The sequence below is a fragment of the Mobula birostris genome, chromosome 10, assembly GCF_030028105.1.
Source record: "Mobula birostris isolate sMobBir1 chromosome 10, sMobBir1.hap1, whole genome shotgun sequence".
NCBI lineage: Eukaryota > Metazoa > Chordata > Chondrichthyes > Myliobatiformes > Myliobatidae > Mobula > Mobula birostris.
The window spans coordinates 4,672,891-4,688,789 of record NC_092379.1 but is presented as its reverse complement, the minus strand read 5'-3'; the positions used below and the strand labels follow the sequence as shown (position 1 = coordinate 4,688,789).

The 15,899-nt window shown below is 49.8% G+C and overlaps 1 protein-coding gene across 3 annotated transcripts in view; it reads right to left on the bottom strand.

Annotated features, from left to right (window-relative positions):
* Nucleotides 1-13,571: 13,571 nt before the first annotated feature.
* The window catches only part of LOC140203773 (glutaminyl-peptide cyclotransferase-like), a 31,260-nt gene continuing 28,932 nt past the window's right edge, over nucleotides 13,572-15,899 (bottom strand). For all 3 annotated transcript variants that reach the window (XM_072269837.1, XM_072269838.1, XM_072269839.1), the window contains one exon: nucleotides 13,572-14,950. In XM_072269837.1, coding sequence (XP_072125938.1) covers nucleotides 14,805-14,950 — 146 coding nt within the window. In that variant the 3' untranslated portion in view covers nucleotides 13,572-14,804. The remainder of the gene's footprint in view (nucleotides 14,951-15,899) is intronic.

Genomic DNA, 15,899 nt, shown 5'->3' with positions numbered 1-15,899 from the left:
ACCGATCCGCTGATTGAGAAACGAACCCATCGCGAAACTAACCCAACCCACGGGTTATATTTTGGAAATGCAGATGGGCTCACGAGGCTGTCTGCGTGGAGTCTGCACGTTCTCCCGTGTGACCTCGCGGGTTTCCGCCCCCCCCCCGTCCTCTGGTTTTTTCCCACATCTCCAAAGCAGTGTGGGTGGGGTTGAGGGGCTCATTGGCCGCTGCAGATTGCGGCATGTAGGTGAGGGGTAGAACCTGCGGGGAGAGTAACTGGAATTAATGTTAGTAGGTGCGTAATAGTCAAAGACTATGAATCACAGGAGCAGAACTGGGCCGTGCGGCCTATCGAGTCTGCCCCGCCATTCCAACATGGCTGATTTATGTTTCTTCCCAACCCCATTCTCCTTCATCCTCCCCTTTGACTCCCTGATTAATCGAGAACCCATCAATCTCCACCTTGAATATACTCAACGACTTCGCCTCCAGAGCCGCCCGTGGCAATGAATTCCACAGAATCACCGCCGTCTGGATAAAGAAATTCCTCCTCATCTCCGTTCTAAAGGGACGTCCTAGTATTGTGAGGCTGTGCCCGCTGGTCCTAGGAAACACGCTCTCTCTACGTCTACTCCCTCTAGGCCTTTCAATATTCGGTAGGTTTCAATGAGATAGTCACCCTGCCCGCACCACCATTCTTCTAACTGCAGAGACTGAAGCAACACGCTGGTGAATGCAGCAGGCATTATTTTGAAATATTAATTTATTTAGGAATACAACGTAAAACAGACCCTTCCAGCTCTACATGCCCCGCCCCACCCGAGCAACCCCTGAGTCAACCCTAGCCAAATCTCGGGACAATTTACAATGGCCAATGAACCCACCTGGTAGGTCTTTGGACGGCAGGAGGAAACCGAAGCGCCCGGAGGAAACCCACGTGGTCACGGAGAGAACGTACAGACTCTCCACAGCCTCCGCCGCTGTCTGCACGTTCTGTGCGTAACCGCGTGGGTTTCCTCCGGGTGCTCTGGTTCCCTCCCACAGTCCAAAGACGTACCGGTTGATAGGTCATTGCAAATTCTGTTTCATTACGGGATAAAGTCAATGAACATTCCTTCTGAACCCGCCTCTCCTCCATTTCTCAAGTTGTTTCCCTGGGGTCGCAATAAACCTTTGTGTATAAACTCTGTTCGGCTTTCGTGCGCTGCCTCTCTCCGTTCTGGCGCCGGTTAGAAAGGTTGGTTGACAGTAGCGACAATCGCGATCTACCCGGGCCTCCCCAGCGAACGGTAACCCCTGTCTGAAGAAGGACGATATGCAGCCGATTTGTTTTCTATGATAAACTCAGAAGATTTTTTAAAAAAAGACAGATGAAGAGGTGATGGTGAAAAAGAACCCGGCCCTTTGGCCCATCGAGTCCAGTCTAACTGCAAACAGGAGAAAATCTGCAGGTGCCGGAAATCCAAAGCAACACGCACACACGAAGTTCTGGAGGAACTCGGCAGGCCAGGCAGCATCTACGGAAAATAGTACAGTCAACGTTTCGGGCCGAGACCCTTCTTCAGCCTTTTCTCTTTGGAGCGGCGGAGGATGACAGGTGACCTGATAGAGGTGTATAAGATGATGAGAGGCATTGATCGTGTGGATAGTCAGAGGCTTTTTCCCAGGGTTGAAATGACTGACAGGAGGGGCCGTAGCTTTAAGGTGCTTGGAAATAGGTACCGAGGGGATGTCAGGGGTAAGTTTTCTACGCTGAGAGTAGCAAGTGCGTGGAATGCACTGCCGGCGGCGGTGGTGGAAGCGGATACAATAGGGTTTTTTAAGAGGCTCTTAGATAGGTATATGCAGCTTAGAAAAATAGAGGGCAATGCGGTAGGGAAATTCTAGACAGTTTCTAGAGTAGGTTACACGGTCAGCAAAACATTGTGGGCCGAAGGGCCGGTAATGTGCTGTAGATTTCTACGTTCTATGTTCGATCAGGGAAAAGAGTACGAATTAGGACAGTCCTGATGAAGGGTCTCGGCCCGAAACGTCGACTCTTTCCTGTCGCTGCTGCCCGATTTGCTCCGTTTTCTCCAGCATTTTGTGCGCGTTGCTTCGGTCTAACGCAAGCACGAGGAAATCTGCAGATGCTGGAAATTCAGGCGACCTGCGCAAAAATGCTGGTGGAACGGAGCCGAGACCCTTCATCAAGACTGTCCTAATTCGTACTCTTTTCCCTGATCGAACATAGAATGTAGAAATCTACAGCACATTACCGGCCCTTCGGCCCACAATGTTTTGCTGACCGTGTAACCTACTCTAGAAACTGTCTAGAATTTCCCTACCGCATTGCCCTCTATTTTTCTAAGATGCATATACCTATCTAAGAGCCTCTTAAAAAACCCTATTGTATCCGCTTCCACCACCGCCGCCGGCAGTGCATTCCACGCACTTGCTACTCTCAGCGTAGAAAACTTACCCCTGACATCCCCTCGGTACCTATTTCCAAGCACCTTAAAGCTACGGCCCCTCCTGTCAGTCATTTCAACCCTGGGAAAAAGCCTCTGACTATCCACACGATCAATGCCTCTCATCATCTTATACACCTCTATCAGGTCACCTGTCATCCTCCGCCGCTCCAAAGAGAAAAGGCTGAAGAAGGGTCTCGGCCCGAAACGTTGACTGTACTATTTTCCGTAGATGCTGCCTGGCCTGCCGAGTTCCTCCAGAACTTCGTGTGTGCGTGTTGCTTTGGATTTCCGGCACCTGCAGATTTTCTCCTGTTTGCAGTTAGACTGGACTCGATGGGCCAAAGGGCCGGGTTCTTTTTCACCATCACCTCTTCATCTGTCTTTTTTTAAAAAATCTTCTGAGTTTATCATAGAAAACAAATCGGCTGCATATCGTCCTTCTTCAGACAGGGGTTACCGTTCGCTGGGGAGGCCCGGGTAGATCGCGATTGTCGCTACTGTCAACCAACCTTTCTAACCGGCGCCAGAACGGAGAGAGGCAGCGCACGAAAGCCGAACAGAGTTTATACACAAAGGTTTATTGCGACCCCAGGGAAACAACTTGAGAAATGGAGGAGAGGCGGGTTCAGAAGGAATGTTCATTGACTTTATCCCGTAATGAAACAGAATTTGCAATGACCTATCAACCGGTACGTCTTTGGACTGTGGGAGGGAACCAGAGCACCCGGAGGAAACCCACGCGGTTACGCACAGAACGTGCAGACAGCGGCGGAGGCTGTGGAGAGTCTGTACGTTCTCTCCGTGACCACGTGGGTTTCCTCCGGGCGCTTCGGTTTCCTCCTGCCGTCCAAAGACCTACCAGGTGGGTTCATTGGCCATTGTAAATTGTCCCGAGATTTGGCTAGGGTTGACTCAGGGGTTGCTCGGGTGGGGCGGGGCATGTAGAGCTGGAAGGGTCTGTTTTACGTTGTATTCCTAAATAAATTAATACTTCAAAATAAATTTACGATAAAAATTACACATAATCAAAGACTAGCAAGCAACCAAAGTGCAAAAGAAGACGGCTTGTGCAAATAAAGAAAAATTGAGTTGTAGAGGCCTTGAAAGTGAGTCCATAGGTTGGGGAGTCAGTTCAGAGTTGGGGTGAGTGAAGTTATCCACACTGGTTCAGGAGCCTGATGTGTGGAATCAGTTCAGAGTTGGGGTGAGTGAAGTTATCCACACTGGTTCAGGAGTCTGATGTGTGGAATCAGTTCAGAGTCGGGGTGAGTGAAGTTATCCACACTGGTTCAGGAGTCTGATGTTTGGAATCAGTTCAGAGTTGGGGTGAGTGAAGTTATCCACACTTGCCAGATGACATGTTTTCCACCCGAATTTAATTTCCTGCATACCCAAGATGTAACATTAGATTTCTGTATTTATGAGCCATGTCATGTGACCTGGGCGATCGGGGTCTTTCTATGACCGTGATTGTTCTTGGCAAATTTATCTGCAGAAGTGGTTTGCCATTGCCTTCTTCTGGGCAGTATCTTTACAAGATGGGTGACCCCGGCCATTATCAATACTCTTCAGAGATTGTCTGCCTGGTGTCAGTGGTCACATAACCAGGACTTGTGATCTGCACCGGCTGCTCATACGACCATTCACCACCTGCTCCCATGGATTCACACGACCCTGATCGAGGGCTAAGCAGGTGCTACACCTTGCCCAAGGGTGACCTGAGGGCTAGCAGAGGGAAGGAGTGCCTTACACCTCCTTTGGTAGAGACGTATCTCCACCCCGTGTATATAAGGGGACACGCACTAGATGCTGGGGGAACCCGGCAGGTGAGGCAGCTTCTACGGAAAAGAGTCAACGTTTCGGGCCGAGACCCTTCATTGGGACTGTCATGATTTGTACCCTTTGTCCTGAGGAAGGGTCTCGGCCCAGAACGTTGACTGTTTATTCATTTCCACAGATGCTGCCTGACCTGCTGAGTTCCTCCGGCATTTTGTGTGTATTGCTTTGAATTTTCAGCATCTTCAGATTTTCTGGTTGTATGTATGTATAAATCTTGGTGTGTGTGTTACCCGTACTCACCAGCCTGTGACGCTGCTACGAGCAGTACCTCACCTGACTTGTGCGCGGGGCAGTGACCTTGACTTGGTCGGGCTCTAATTGGGTTGAATCTGGTGGTCAGAATTCAGCCAGGAAGATCCAGTAAGCGTGGGATCTGCCACTCATTGGTTATAAATTTTAATCACTAAGGCGCAGTTCCGTTACAAACAGAAAGCGGACGGACCGTGGTAAGCCCTATCGTCATCGAGGATGGTATTTATCCCCCGCGGTCTCGAAACACCTCCATGCTGCTCGTGGGCGCCGCGTGTTCTTTTTCCACAGCCACCCCATCACGGACTCGTCCATCTGAATACTGCCGGGTAACCAGACCGGGCAGGACTCTCCGGAACAGCAGAAATTACAACCCCCCCCCCCCCGCCCATCCGCCCCCACGACCTCTTCCACTCATCCGCCCTGCGCCCGGCCCTGCACGGATTTACTATTAAAACCTGAAATCCTAATGCTTGATCCCGCCGGCGGGGAGAAGCAGCCGCGCACAATGCGGGGATGTGCGGATTCAGTCCAGGGGCTCGGGCCCCTTTTGCAGCCGGGGTTCTGAACCCGGGGTCCACGGACGCGGGCGCGGTTGCTACGTGTCCGGTCCGGAATTGTAGCTTGAAAACAAATCTCGCTCAGATTTGAGTTTAAAAGTGTTCCCTCTGCATTTTAGAGTGGTAGAGCACGGGAGAAGGGCGTGGGTCCAACTCATGCCGGCCGAGATCCCCGATAAGTTGGTCCCATTTGCCTGCATTTGACCCTTTCAAGGGAATCTGAACCTGGGGTCCACGGACCCCTCGGGTTCACCCTCTCCGTGGACAGATTCCAGCGAGTCCGTGAACTCGGATGGGAAGGAATTCACATCGTTATTTTCACTAACCTCTCGCTGAAATTTAGTTTTTTCTTCAATGATGAATGTAGGCAGCCGACCACGGTAGTATTAACAGCCCCTGGGACTTGGTAACTAATAGAAATCTCAGATATTTTCACATTCAGTTACAGTTCTTATAAATATTGGTTACGGCACGCTCATCGCTAGTTATTTGCTAATCAGGATTTACAACACTTGTAGCTTTTAACACAAAAAAATTAAATCGATTGTATTCCAACATTGCATGCGTGTGACTTTGTCAAAGACCAACCCATAGTTTAATGATCTTATTCATGTTAAGCAACTGCTTTTATACTGATATGTCTTTTAAAAAATTAACTTGCCTACATATTTCCCAATAGTTTGTGCCGGCGGTGTAGCGGCATCGGGGCCGGACTTCGGGGCGAAAAGTTCCCGGGTTCGAATCCAGCCTTGTACGAGTTCTACTCCTGCTGGGTTCAGGGTCGAGCTGGCACCTCGGCCTCGTAAAACAGACAAACGCTGAAGAAACGGCAAAGTTGCCGCCAGCTGCACCAAATCGGGAGCAGGATGGGCAAAAAAATGCATTTTAAATATAAATAGTCTTGTTATTTAAGGGGTTAATAAAGCACATAGATTACTATGTCATAAATTTGTTTTATTTTATATTTTGATAACTATTTCAATATAGAAACCATAGAAAAACTACAGCACAGAAACAGGCCTTTTGGCCCTTCTTGGCTGTGCCGAACCATTTTCTGCCGAGTCCCACTGACCTGCACACGGACCATATCCCTCCATACACCTCCCATCCATGTATCTGTCCAATTTATTCTTAAATGTTAAAAGAGAACCCACATTTACCACCTCATCTGGCAGCTCATTCCATACTCCCACCACTCTCTGTGTGAAGAAGCCCCCCGTAATGTTCCCTTTAAACTTCCCCCCCTCACCCTTAACCCATGTCATCTGGTTAACCAATATAATTGGTTTATTTTGTAAAGCTGCGGGTTTTTAGCTGATATATGTAAATACATTATTCTGAGAAGGGCTCTATAGGCTTCACCGGCCTGCCAAAGAGGCCCGTGCCGTATGAAAGGTGAGGAACCCCCCACCACAGGAACAGTCGGGGACGGCAGGAAGGACCGGCTGCGCGCTGAACTGAGACTGTGGCCTGCTCCTGAATCGGCTGTAGCGCCGCCTGGCGGCGTGGCTGCGGACTCGCTCTCCCGAACTTCAGTTCAGAACGCTAATTCCTTACTGATACTGTTTGCACGATTTGTGTCCCCATCCCCCGGAGATTGGGTGTTTGACCGCCTTCTTTTTCTTAATAGGTTCTGTCGGGTTTCTCTGTCTTGTGGCTGCCTGTAAGAAGATGAATGTCAAGTTTTTAAAAGTATTTTTATTATTGGGATATAGGGCGGAACAAGCCTTTCCGGACTTTCAAGCCGCGCCGCCCAGCAATCCCCTCGATTTAACCCTAGCCTAATCACAATGACTAATTAACCCACCGACCGGCAGGTCTTTTGGACCGTGGGAGGAAACCGGAGCACCCGGAGGAAATCCACAGGATCTCGGGGAGGACGTACAAAAACACCCGGCAGACAGAAGCGGGAATCGAACCTGGTCACCTGCACTGTCAAGCGTTGTGCTATAAGCGCCGGCTCGCTACGCTCCCTTGGTCGTTACCTTGTAGATAGACCACATAACTATTCATTTCCCTTATTTTCCATCTGTTTTTCGTCTCGAAAGTGTTTCCGGAGCCTGCGGGTTGTAGTTTGGAGAACGGTTCGGGTGATCCAGCGCTCTGCCGTCTCCGAGGGGGACGGGGTGCAAACCGCTGTCCGACTCCATTTCCCCGATTAAAGCGACGAGGGAGCCGTCTGATCCCGGTGTCGGTCAGAGGAGCCCGCCTCGTGTCCTGGCGCTGGGCCCGGAGGATATTACCAAGGATTCCTGCATTTACGGATATGAATTCCGACGATGGACTATAAACTTCTTTCTCGATCTGACAGTTTTTAATATTCGGTGTTTTCTCGCTCTTTAGTGCAAGGGATGGAGGATTTGGGGGTCGGTATTTTTGTTAGATTTTTGTGCGGGGAGAGGGTATTTGGGGGCCGATGTTCTTGTCGCGTTTCGTGCCGGGGGTGGGGGGGGGGGCGGTTGATGATTGTGTTGCCGTTCTTTTTCGTGCGGGGCGGGGTGTGGGTTTGCTGTTTCTCTCTGAACTGAATTGCAGTATTTTTCTTTGTTTCGTGGCTATCCGGAGAAGACACCTTTCAGAGTTGAATACAGCGTACTTTGATAATAAATGAACCTTCGACCCTTTTCGAATCTCTATATCAAAATCAGAATCAGCGCAGGTCGTGAAATCTGTTAACTTTGCAGCAGTAGTTCAATGCAATACATAATATAGAAAGTAAATAAATGAACTTCAGTATGTATATTAAATAGTTAAATTAAGATAGTTATGTAAAACAAAAATAATAAAAAAATGAAGTAATTTTCATGTATAAAGTGTACATACTTGGATAATATTTGAACTTTGAACAAGATCCATGTACACAGCGAGCAACATATTTTAAAAACTTTGCCGGTGTTTTTTCCACATCCCTGACTGTTCCTGAATCTTGGAGACAGTTACGACTGAACCATGATGGTGTGTCGGGGGTCAGATACAAGAAATGCTTCCCCACATTAATGAACTCGAAAGTTTCTTTCCCCCCTACGGCAATCTGTTTTGTGGTAATAAATAATTTTATTTAAATCTCAGATCTATTTAACGACGTCTAAATTCCTGGTCGGCTTGGGTGGGATTTGAACTTGTGCCCTGGGGGCAAAGGTCAGACCAGTTTATCCGCGACCACTGGCCCGCTGGTGTGGACTATACAAACGAAAATGAGTCATACAGTACAGAACCAGGCCGTTCAGCCCTTCCTGTCATTTCTGACCCTCATTTGTCCGCCCATTTACCAACGGTTAGTCCATAGTTGGTCAGCAATGTTATTAAATGGGAAAGTATTCTCCTCACATTCTGTTCTTGCTCTCCTTCCTCTCTGTTTTACCTTCCTTCCCTCCTCTCGTCCTTTTCACTACCTCTCCCACCCACCCTCTCTGCTCACTTTCTCTCCCACCCTCTCTCACCCTGCTGTCTTCACTACCTCTCCAACCCTCTCTCTTTAATTCCCCTCCTACCGTCTCTCATCACTACCTCTCCAACCCTCTCTCTTCACTTCCCCTCCCACCCTCTCTCTCCTCACTTCCTCTCCCGCCCCCTCCACTTCCTCTCCCACCCTCTCTCACCCTGCTCTCTTCACTACCTCTCCAACCCTCTCTCTTAACTTCCCCTCCTACCCTCTCTCTTCACTTCCTCTCCAGCCCTCTCTCTTCACTTCCTCTTCAGCCCCCTCCACTTCCTCTCCCACCCTCTCTCTTCACTTTCCCTCCCACCCTTCTCTTCACTTCCTCTCCCACCCTCTCTCTTCACTTCCTCTCCCACCCTTCTCTACACTTCCTCTCCCACCCTTCTCTACACTTCCTCTCCCACCCTTCTCTACACTTCCTCTCCCACCCTCTCTCTTCAATTCCTCTCCCACCCTTCTCTTCACTTCCTCTCCCACCCTCTCTCTTCACTTCCCCTCCCACCCTTCTCTTCACTTCCTCTCCCACCCTTCTCTACACTTCCTCTCCCACCCTTCACTTCCCCTCCCACCCCTCTCTTCACTTCTGTCCCACTCTCTCTCTTCACTTCTTCTCCCACCCTTCTCTTCACTTCCTCTTCCACCCTCTCTCTTCACTCTGACCCACCCTCTCTCTTCACTTCCTCTCGCTCCCCTCAGTTCACTTCACTTCATGTAGACGGTACTGGGAGCTTATCCCCACTACCACCCCCGCCTATGACAACTTTAACGAACCACGGCATCCATGGGGACGAATAAAATCGATGTTTCAGGCTGACATCCGCCGTCAGTACTGGAAAGGGGGAGCAGGACTGGGAAGGGGAGGGGGGCAGAATGAGGGCATTTAATAGGTAGTGGGAGCCCTACTAAAGCTTAAAGAACCAACCATGAGTGTAGACTGGTCGAAACTATGGGCATTAAGAAAGCCAAACGCGGTGTTTGTGTTTGTTGTAGATTTTGTTTTATGAATAACGAAACCGTAACCAACCCACCACCGGACCGTCCGAGTGGCTGATGGTAGCGATGGTGGCTTTGGAGCACCGCTGCCCTCTGGTGGACAGTGTACAAACAGCAGCTACAACGGGTCCGCTTTAACTGAGTGAGACGCAGAAAGATTCTGCGGACGCTGGGAATCTGGACACGCTCCAAACGCGGGAGGATCTCGGCACTGCGGGCTAAGACCCTGGTGAAGGGTCTCAGCTCGAAATATCTGCTCTTTATTTCCCTTCAGAAAAGCTGAGTCCCTCCAGTATTTTGAGTGTGTTAATTAATTAGCCTGAAAGGCGACTGAAACTAGAAGCTTTCATCCCACTGAAGAAAATGACTTCTTGTAGAACCTCTGCCCTCTGGCGATCACCAGCTACCACAGGTCTGATTTAACTAAAGCAACACACATCAAAGTTGCTAGTGAACGCAGCAGGCCAGGCAGCATCTCTAGGAAGAGGTGCAGTCAACGTTTCAGGCCGAGACCCTTTGTCAGGACTAACTGAAAGAAGAGCTAGTAAGAGATTTGAAAGTGGGAGGGGGAGGGGGAGATCCAAAATGATAGAAGAAGACAGGAGGGGGAGGGATGGAGCCAAGAGCTGGACAGGTGATTGGCAAAAGGGGATATGAGAGGATCATGGGACAGGAGGTCCGGGGAGAAGGAAAAGGGGGAGGGGGGGACCCAGAGGATGGGCAAGAGGTATATTCAGAGGGACAGAGGGAGAAAAAGGAGAGAGAGAAAAAGAATGTGTGTATAGAAATAAATAACGGATGGGGTACGAGGGGGAGGTGGGGCATTAGCGGAAGTTAGAGAGGTCAACGTTCATGCCATCAGGTTGGAGGCTACCCAGATGGAATATAAGGTGTTGTTCCTCAAACCTGAGTGTGGCTTCATCTTTACAGTAGAGGAGGCCGTGGATAGACATGTCAGAATGGGAATGGGATGTGGAATTAAAATGTGTGGCCACTGGGAGATCCTGCTTTCTCTGGCGGACAGAGCGTAGGTGTTCAGCAAAGCGGTCTCCCAGTCTGTGTCAGGTCTCGCCAATATATAAAAGGCCACATCGGGAGCACCGGACGCAGTATATCACCCCAGCCGACTCACAGGTGAAGTGTTGCCTCACCTGGAAGGACTGTTTGGGGCCCTGAATGGTGGTAAGGGAGGAAGTGTAAGGGCATGTGTAGCACTTGTTCCGCTTACACGGATAAGTGCCAGGAGGGAGATCGGTGGGGAGGGATGGGGGTCCGAATGGACAAGGGAGTCGCGTAGGGAGCAATCTCTGCGGAAAGCAGAGGAGGGGGGGAGGGAAAGATGTGCTTAGTGGTGGGATCCCGTTGGAGGTGGCGGAAGTTACGGAGAATAATATGTTGGACCCAGAGGCTGGTGGGGTGGTAGGTGAGGACCAGGGGAACCCTATTCCTAGTGGGGTGGTGGGAGGATGGAGTGAGAGCAGATGTACGTGAAATGGGGGAGATGCTTTTAAGAGCAGAGTTGATGGTGGAGGAAGGGAAGACCCTTTCTTTAAAAAAGGAGGACATCTCCCTCATCCTGGAATGAAAAGCCTCATCCTGAGAGCAGATGTGGCGGAGACGGAGGAATTGCGAGAAGGGGATGGCATTTTTGCAAGAGACAGGGTGAGAAGAGGAATAGTCCAGATAGTTGTGAGAGTCAGTAGGCTTATAGTAGACATCAGTGGATAAGCTGTCTCCAGAGATAGAGACAGAAAGATCTAGAAAGTGGAGGGAGGTGTCAGAAATGGATCAGGTAAACTTGAGGGCAGGGTGAAAGTTGGAGGCAAAGTTAATAAAGTCAACGAGTTCTGCATGCGTGCAGGAAGCAGCGCCAATGCAGTCGTCGATGTAGCGAAGGAAAGGTGGGGGACAGATACCAGAATAGGCACAGAACATAGATTGTTCCACAAAGCCAACAAAAAGGCAGGCATAGCTAGGACCCATACGGGTGCCCATAGCTACACCTTTAGTTTGGAGAAAGTTGGAGGAGCCAAAGGAGAAATTATTAAGAGTAAGGGTCAAAGGAGACATGTATCATTTGTGTTAACAACCAGCCAACACACTCTGGGGCTACACTTTCCAGTGTCAACGTAGCGTGCCTACATTGCTTGGAAGACAACACCGAATGCGCCCAAACCAAACACAACAGCAATAAAACGAGGCCCGTCCCTTCCTCCCAGCCACACACACACACACACACACACACGGAAGATGTTACTGGAGTACTGGAGGACCTGGGGGTTTGGGACATGGGTTAGTGCTCAAAGTCTGTTGCAGAAAATGGCATTTCCCAAGAGATTCTGCAGGTGTTGGAAAGCCAGAGTAGCACACACAAAATATGGGATTGAGTTTAAGAGCCGAGAGGTAATGTTACAGCTATATATGGCCCTGGTCAGACCCCACTTGGAGTACTGTGCTCAATTCTGGTTGTCTCACTACAGGAAGGATGTGGAAACCACAGAAAGTGTGCAGAGGAGATTTACAAGGATGTTGCCCGGATTGGGGAGCATGCCTTATGAGAATAGGTTGAGTGGGGGGGTGGTGGAGAGGGGGAGAGAGAGGAGGGGAGGGGGGGGTGGTGAGAGCTAGAGGGGGTTGAGGGAGGGGGGTGGAGAGAGACAGGGGGTGAGAGAGAGAGAGTGGAAGGGGCAGAGAGAGGCGGGTGTGGAGAGAGGGATTCTCAGATATTTACAGCTCCCCGGCAGTATAATTGTGTAGAAAGACACAGTGATTAGTATATACATTAGCTATTTTGTCTGTTACTCTTCAGTAACTGTGTTTCTTTCTCTCTGTATTTATTCCTTATATTAATCTAATAAAGCAATTTCTTGTAACCTTTAACACATACACTGCCTCATTTGTATGGGTATTTGCATTTTTCTCTTTTTGCAGCACTCATTTAACCTTTTAAATATTCACACACACACACACCCCCGCCTTACCGTAATTCACAGATGTTTTCTGTTATCACGGTTCTGCTGCTGTGAAGTTAACAAATCTCAATGCATGACAGTGACATTAAACCCCCATTCTGATTCACCGGCCTGTGTTGCGCAATTTGTTGTCTCTGTGACAGCAGCACAACTGAATGCATAACGTGAATTAAAGTATATATATATATTAAAGTAGTTAGGTTAAATAAGTGGTGCAAAAACAGAAATAAAAAAGTAGTGAGGTAGTGTTCATGGGTTGAATGTCCATTTAGGAATCAGATGGCAGAGGGGAAGAAGCTGTTCCTGAATTGTTGAGTGTGTGTCTTCAGGCTCCTGTACCTCCTCCCTGATGGTAACAATGAGAAGAGGGCATGTCCTGGGTGATGGGGGTCCTTAATGATGGACGTTGTCTTTTTGAGGCATCGCTCCGTGAAGATGTCCTGGATAACACGGAGGCTGGTGCCCGTGATGGAGCTGACTGAGTTTACAACTCTCTGCAGCTTATTTCAATCCTGTGCAGTAGCCCCCCCCCCACCCGCCCATACCAGAGGGTGACGCAGCCAGTCAGAACATTCTCTATGGTACATCTGTAGAAATTTTCAAGTGTTTTTGGTGACAAACCAAATCTCCTCAAACTCCTGCTGAAATATGGCCGCTCTCCAGCCTCCTTGTAACTGGGTCCAGGATACATCCTCAGAGATGTTGACACCCAGGAACTCTTTCCACCCCTGATCCCTCCATTTGGACTGTTGTGTGTTCCCTCATCCCACCCTTTCTTGGCAGGCTTGTTATTTACCAGAGTGTCACACAAAATGCTGGAGGAACTGATGAAGGGTCTCGGCTGAAAACGCCGACTGTTTATTCCGCTCCGCAGACACTGCCTGACCTGCTGTGCCCCCTGTAGCATTTTGTGTCAGCTGCTGTGGATCTCCAGCCTCTGCAGAATCTCTCGTCTTTATCATTTACCCCATGTTGACCCCTCCAAATAAAAAAAAAATGCAAGGTTAGGGAAAAAATCTAATCCTTAAAAAATAAAATCATACCTTGCTCCAAGTCTGCGCCCCGTAGGCACAGCTCAGTATGTGTATATAAAAACATTTATTGCCATTCACGTACACAGTCATCAATGGTACTGGGGACCAGGTCATCGTCCTGAGCTCCTGGGTTCTTTGAGGTCACCTAAAGCACCATCAAGGCCAGAGAGTTGCCCCATGCCGTAGTTCCCCGATGCCTGACGTCTGCCCGTATCTATCCCAAGAGAAGCCACTCCAGACGGAAGCCCTCTTGTCAACAGGTCACACATCTGCACAAGGCTTCGGGTCAGGGCTGCTCTTGTGCCTGGCCCTCAGGGGGTGGATTCCAGAGGCAGCCCCGGCAACTGGAATGGCAAAGTTTGGTCAGCTTTGCCGAGTGCCATCTCCCCGGGAGGACTTGTCCTGTACGCACAACCCTCCCAACGCGCGCCAACCAAGTGGCCACAACTGAAGCGGAGAACCGCCAGCCGGGACTGAAGAATTCATCTCGGGGGCTGAAAGATATCCCCAGGAATCGCACAGGACTACAGCTGATGACCGGTCTTAGAGAGGTGTAGGAAATCGTACAGAGAGCATCTGGGGAATGCACACAGAGGGACGACGAGGGGGAGGGAGGGAACAGGGTAGGTAGAGGGAGGGAAAGAGTAGAGGGGACAGAGAAAATGTGATTGAGGGGGACAGAGAGAGATAAAGATAGAGGGGGGGGTGGGGAAGAGAGAGAAGGGGTGGGGAAGACAGAGGGGTGTGGGGGAAGAGAGAGAGGGGGTGTGGGGGAAGAGAGAGGGTGTGGGGAAGGCAGAGGGGTGTGGGGAAGAGAGAGGGTGTGGGGAAGACAGAGGAGTGTGGGGGAAGAGAGAGGGGGTGTGGGGGAAGAGAGAGGGGGTGTGGGGGAAGAGAGAGGGGGTGTGGGGGAAGAGAGAGGGGGTGTGGGAGAAGAGAGAGACGGGGTGTGGGAGAAGAGAGAGACAAGGGGTTAAAATGTGATTTCATAGACACAAGACAAAGAACCTGAGACAAGATGAGACACACGATGGTCTCAGGGAATGAAAGCACACTCACACACACAGACCTGAGGGTTGGCACGTTCAACTGTCAAGTACGAATGTCTCATATCTCCACAGTTGTAGGACAAGCCGTGCCTTTCTGTGCCCAGTGAGACAGTGAGCACTGTCAAGAGTTCAGTGCTTATTCTCTGCATTCCAGCTGCACGGAAGGGCCCTCCCCAGGGTGAAGACCCCTCCTCTGACCGAGTCCCAAGTCCGCCGCCTGGTAATATCCGCTGTTACAGTCCCAGGTACTCCGCCACAAAGACGCTCAGGATCTTGCACAGGTTCTCGATTGTGGGGGGGTCCAGGTTCTCGGACGTGTCCTCCATTGTATGCCACACCCAGGGAAAGGGGGTGGCGATGAGGTGCAGGATGGGGACTCCTAGAAATCAAACACAGCATCTATGAGGGCCACTTGGACCAGGGACTAATTCCACCAATCCCCGAATCTGTTCCCTTGCCAAAACTCTGATGGATTGGTATTTCGAAGCTTATTCCATCTCCTTCGTATCTTGTGTTCCACCATCACAGTTTTTATCTTTATCTTTTCCATTAATTGTCACATTCATATCTATAAACCCCAGGTTTCTAGCAAGTCCATTACCCTGGCACTATAAACCCCAGGTTTCTAGCAAGTCCATTACCCTGGCACTATAAATTCCGCGAGCCCGGCACTATTAAGCCAAGAGGGGAATCCCAGTCACAGGAATCGATATGAACCTGGTTGCCACTTTGGACGTGTCAAAGGTTACAACGGAAAGTTGATAGGTTGCAGTGCTGGGCTGAGAAGTGGCAGATGCAGTTTAATCTGTAGAAGTGTGAAATGATTCACTTTGGAAGGCTGAACTTGAAGGCAGGGTACAAGGGTAGTGGCAGGATTCTTAGCAGTGTGGAGGAACAGAGGGATCTAGGGGTCCATGTCCAAAATCCAACTCAAGCTGCCTTACAAGTTGACAAGGTGTTTAAGAACGCCTGTGGTGTGCTGCCCTTCATTTGCTCTGAAGGGGTTCCATGGTGTTTCATGGTTGTCTGTGAAGAAGGTGAGTCTCAGGGCTGCAGAATGCACATGTACTTTGAACCTTTGGATCATTAGTTGGGAACTGAGTTCAACAGCCACGAGGTGATGTTGCAGCTCCATAAAACTCTGGCGGGACCACACTTGGATTTTCGTGTTCAGTTCTGGTCTCATGATGGAGGAGGAGAGGTGATTTGATAGAGGTTTCTAAGATTGATAGAGTTGGCATCAGTACTTCTTTTTCAGGGCAGAAATGGCTAATACGAGCGGGTATAATTTTAACGTCCCTGCTAGCAGCCCAAGTGCCAGACCTGGC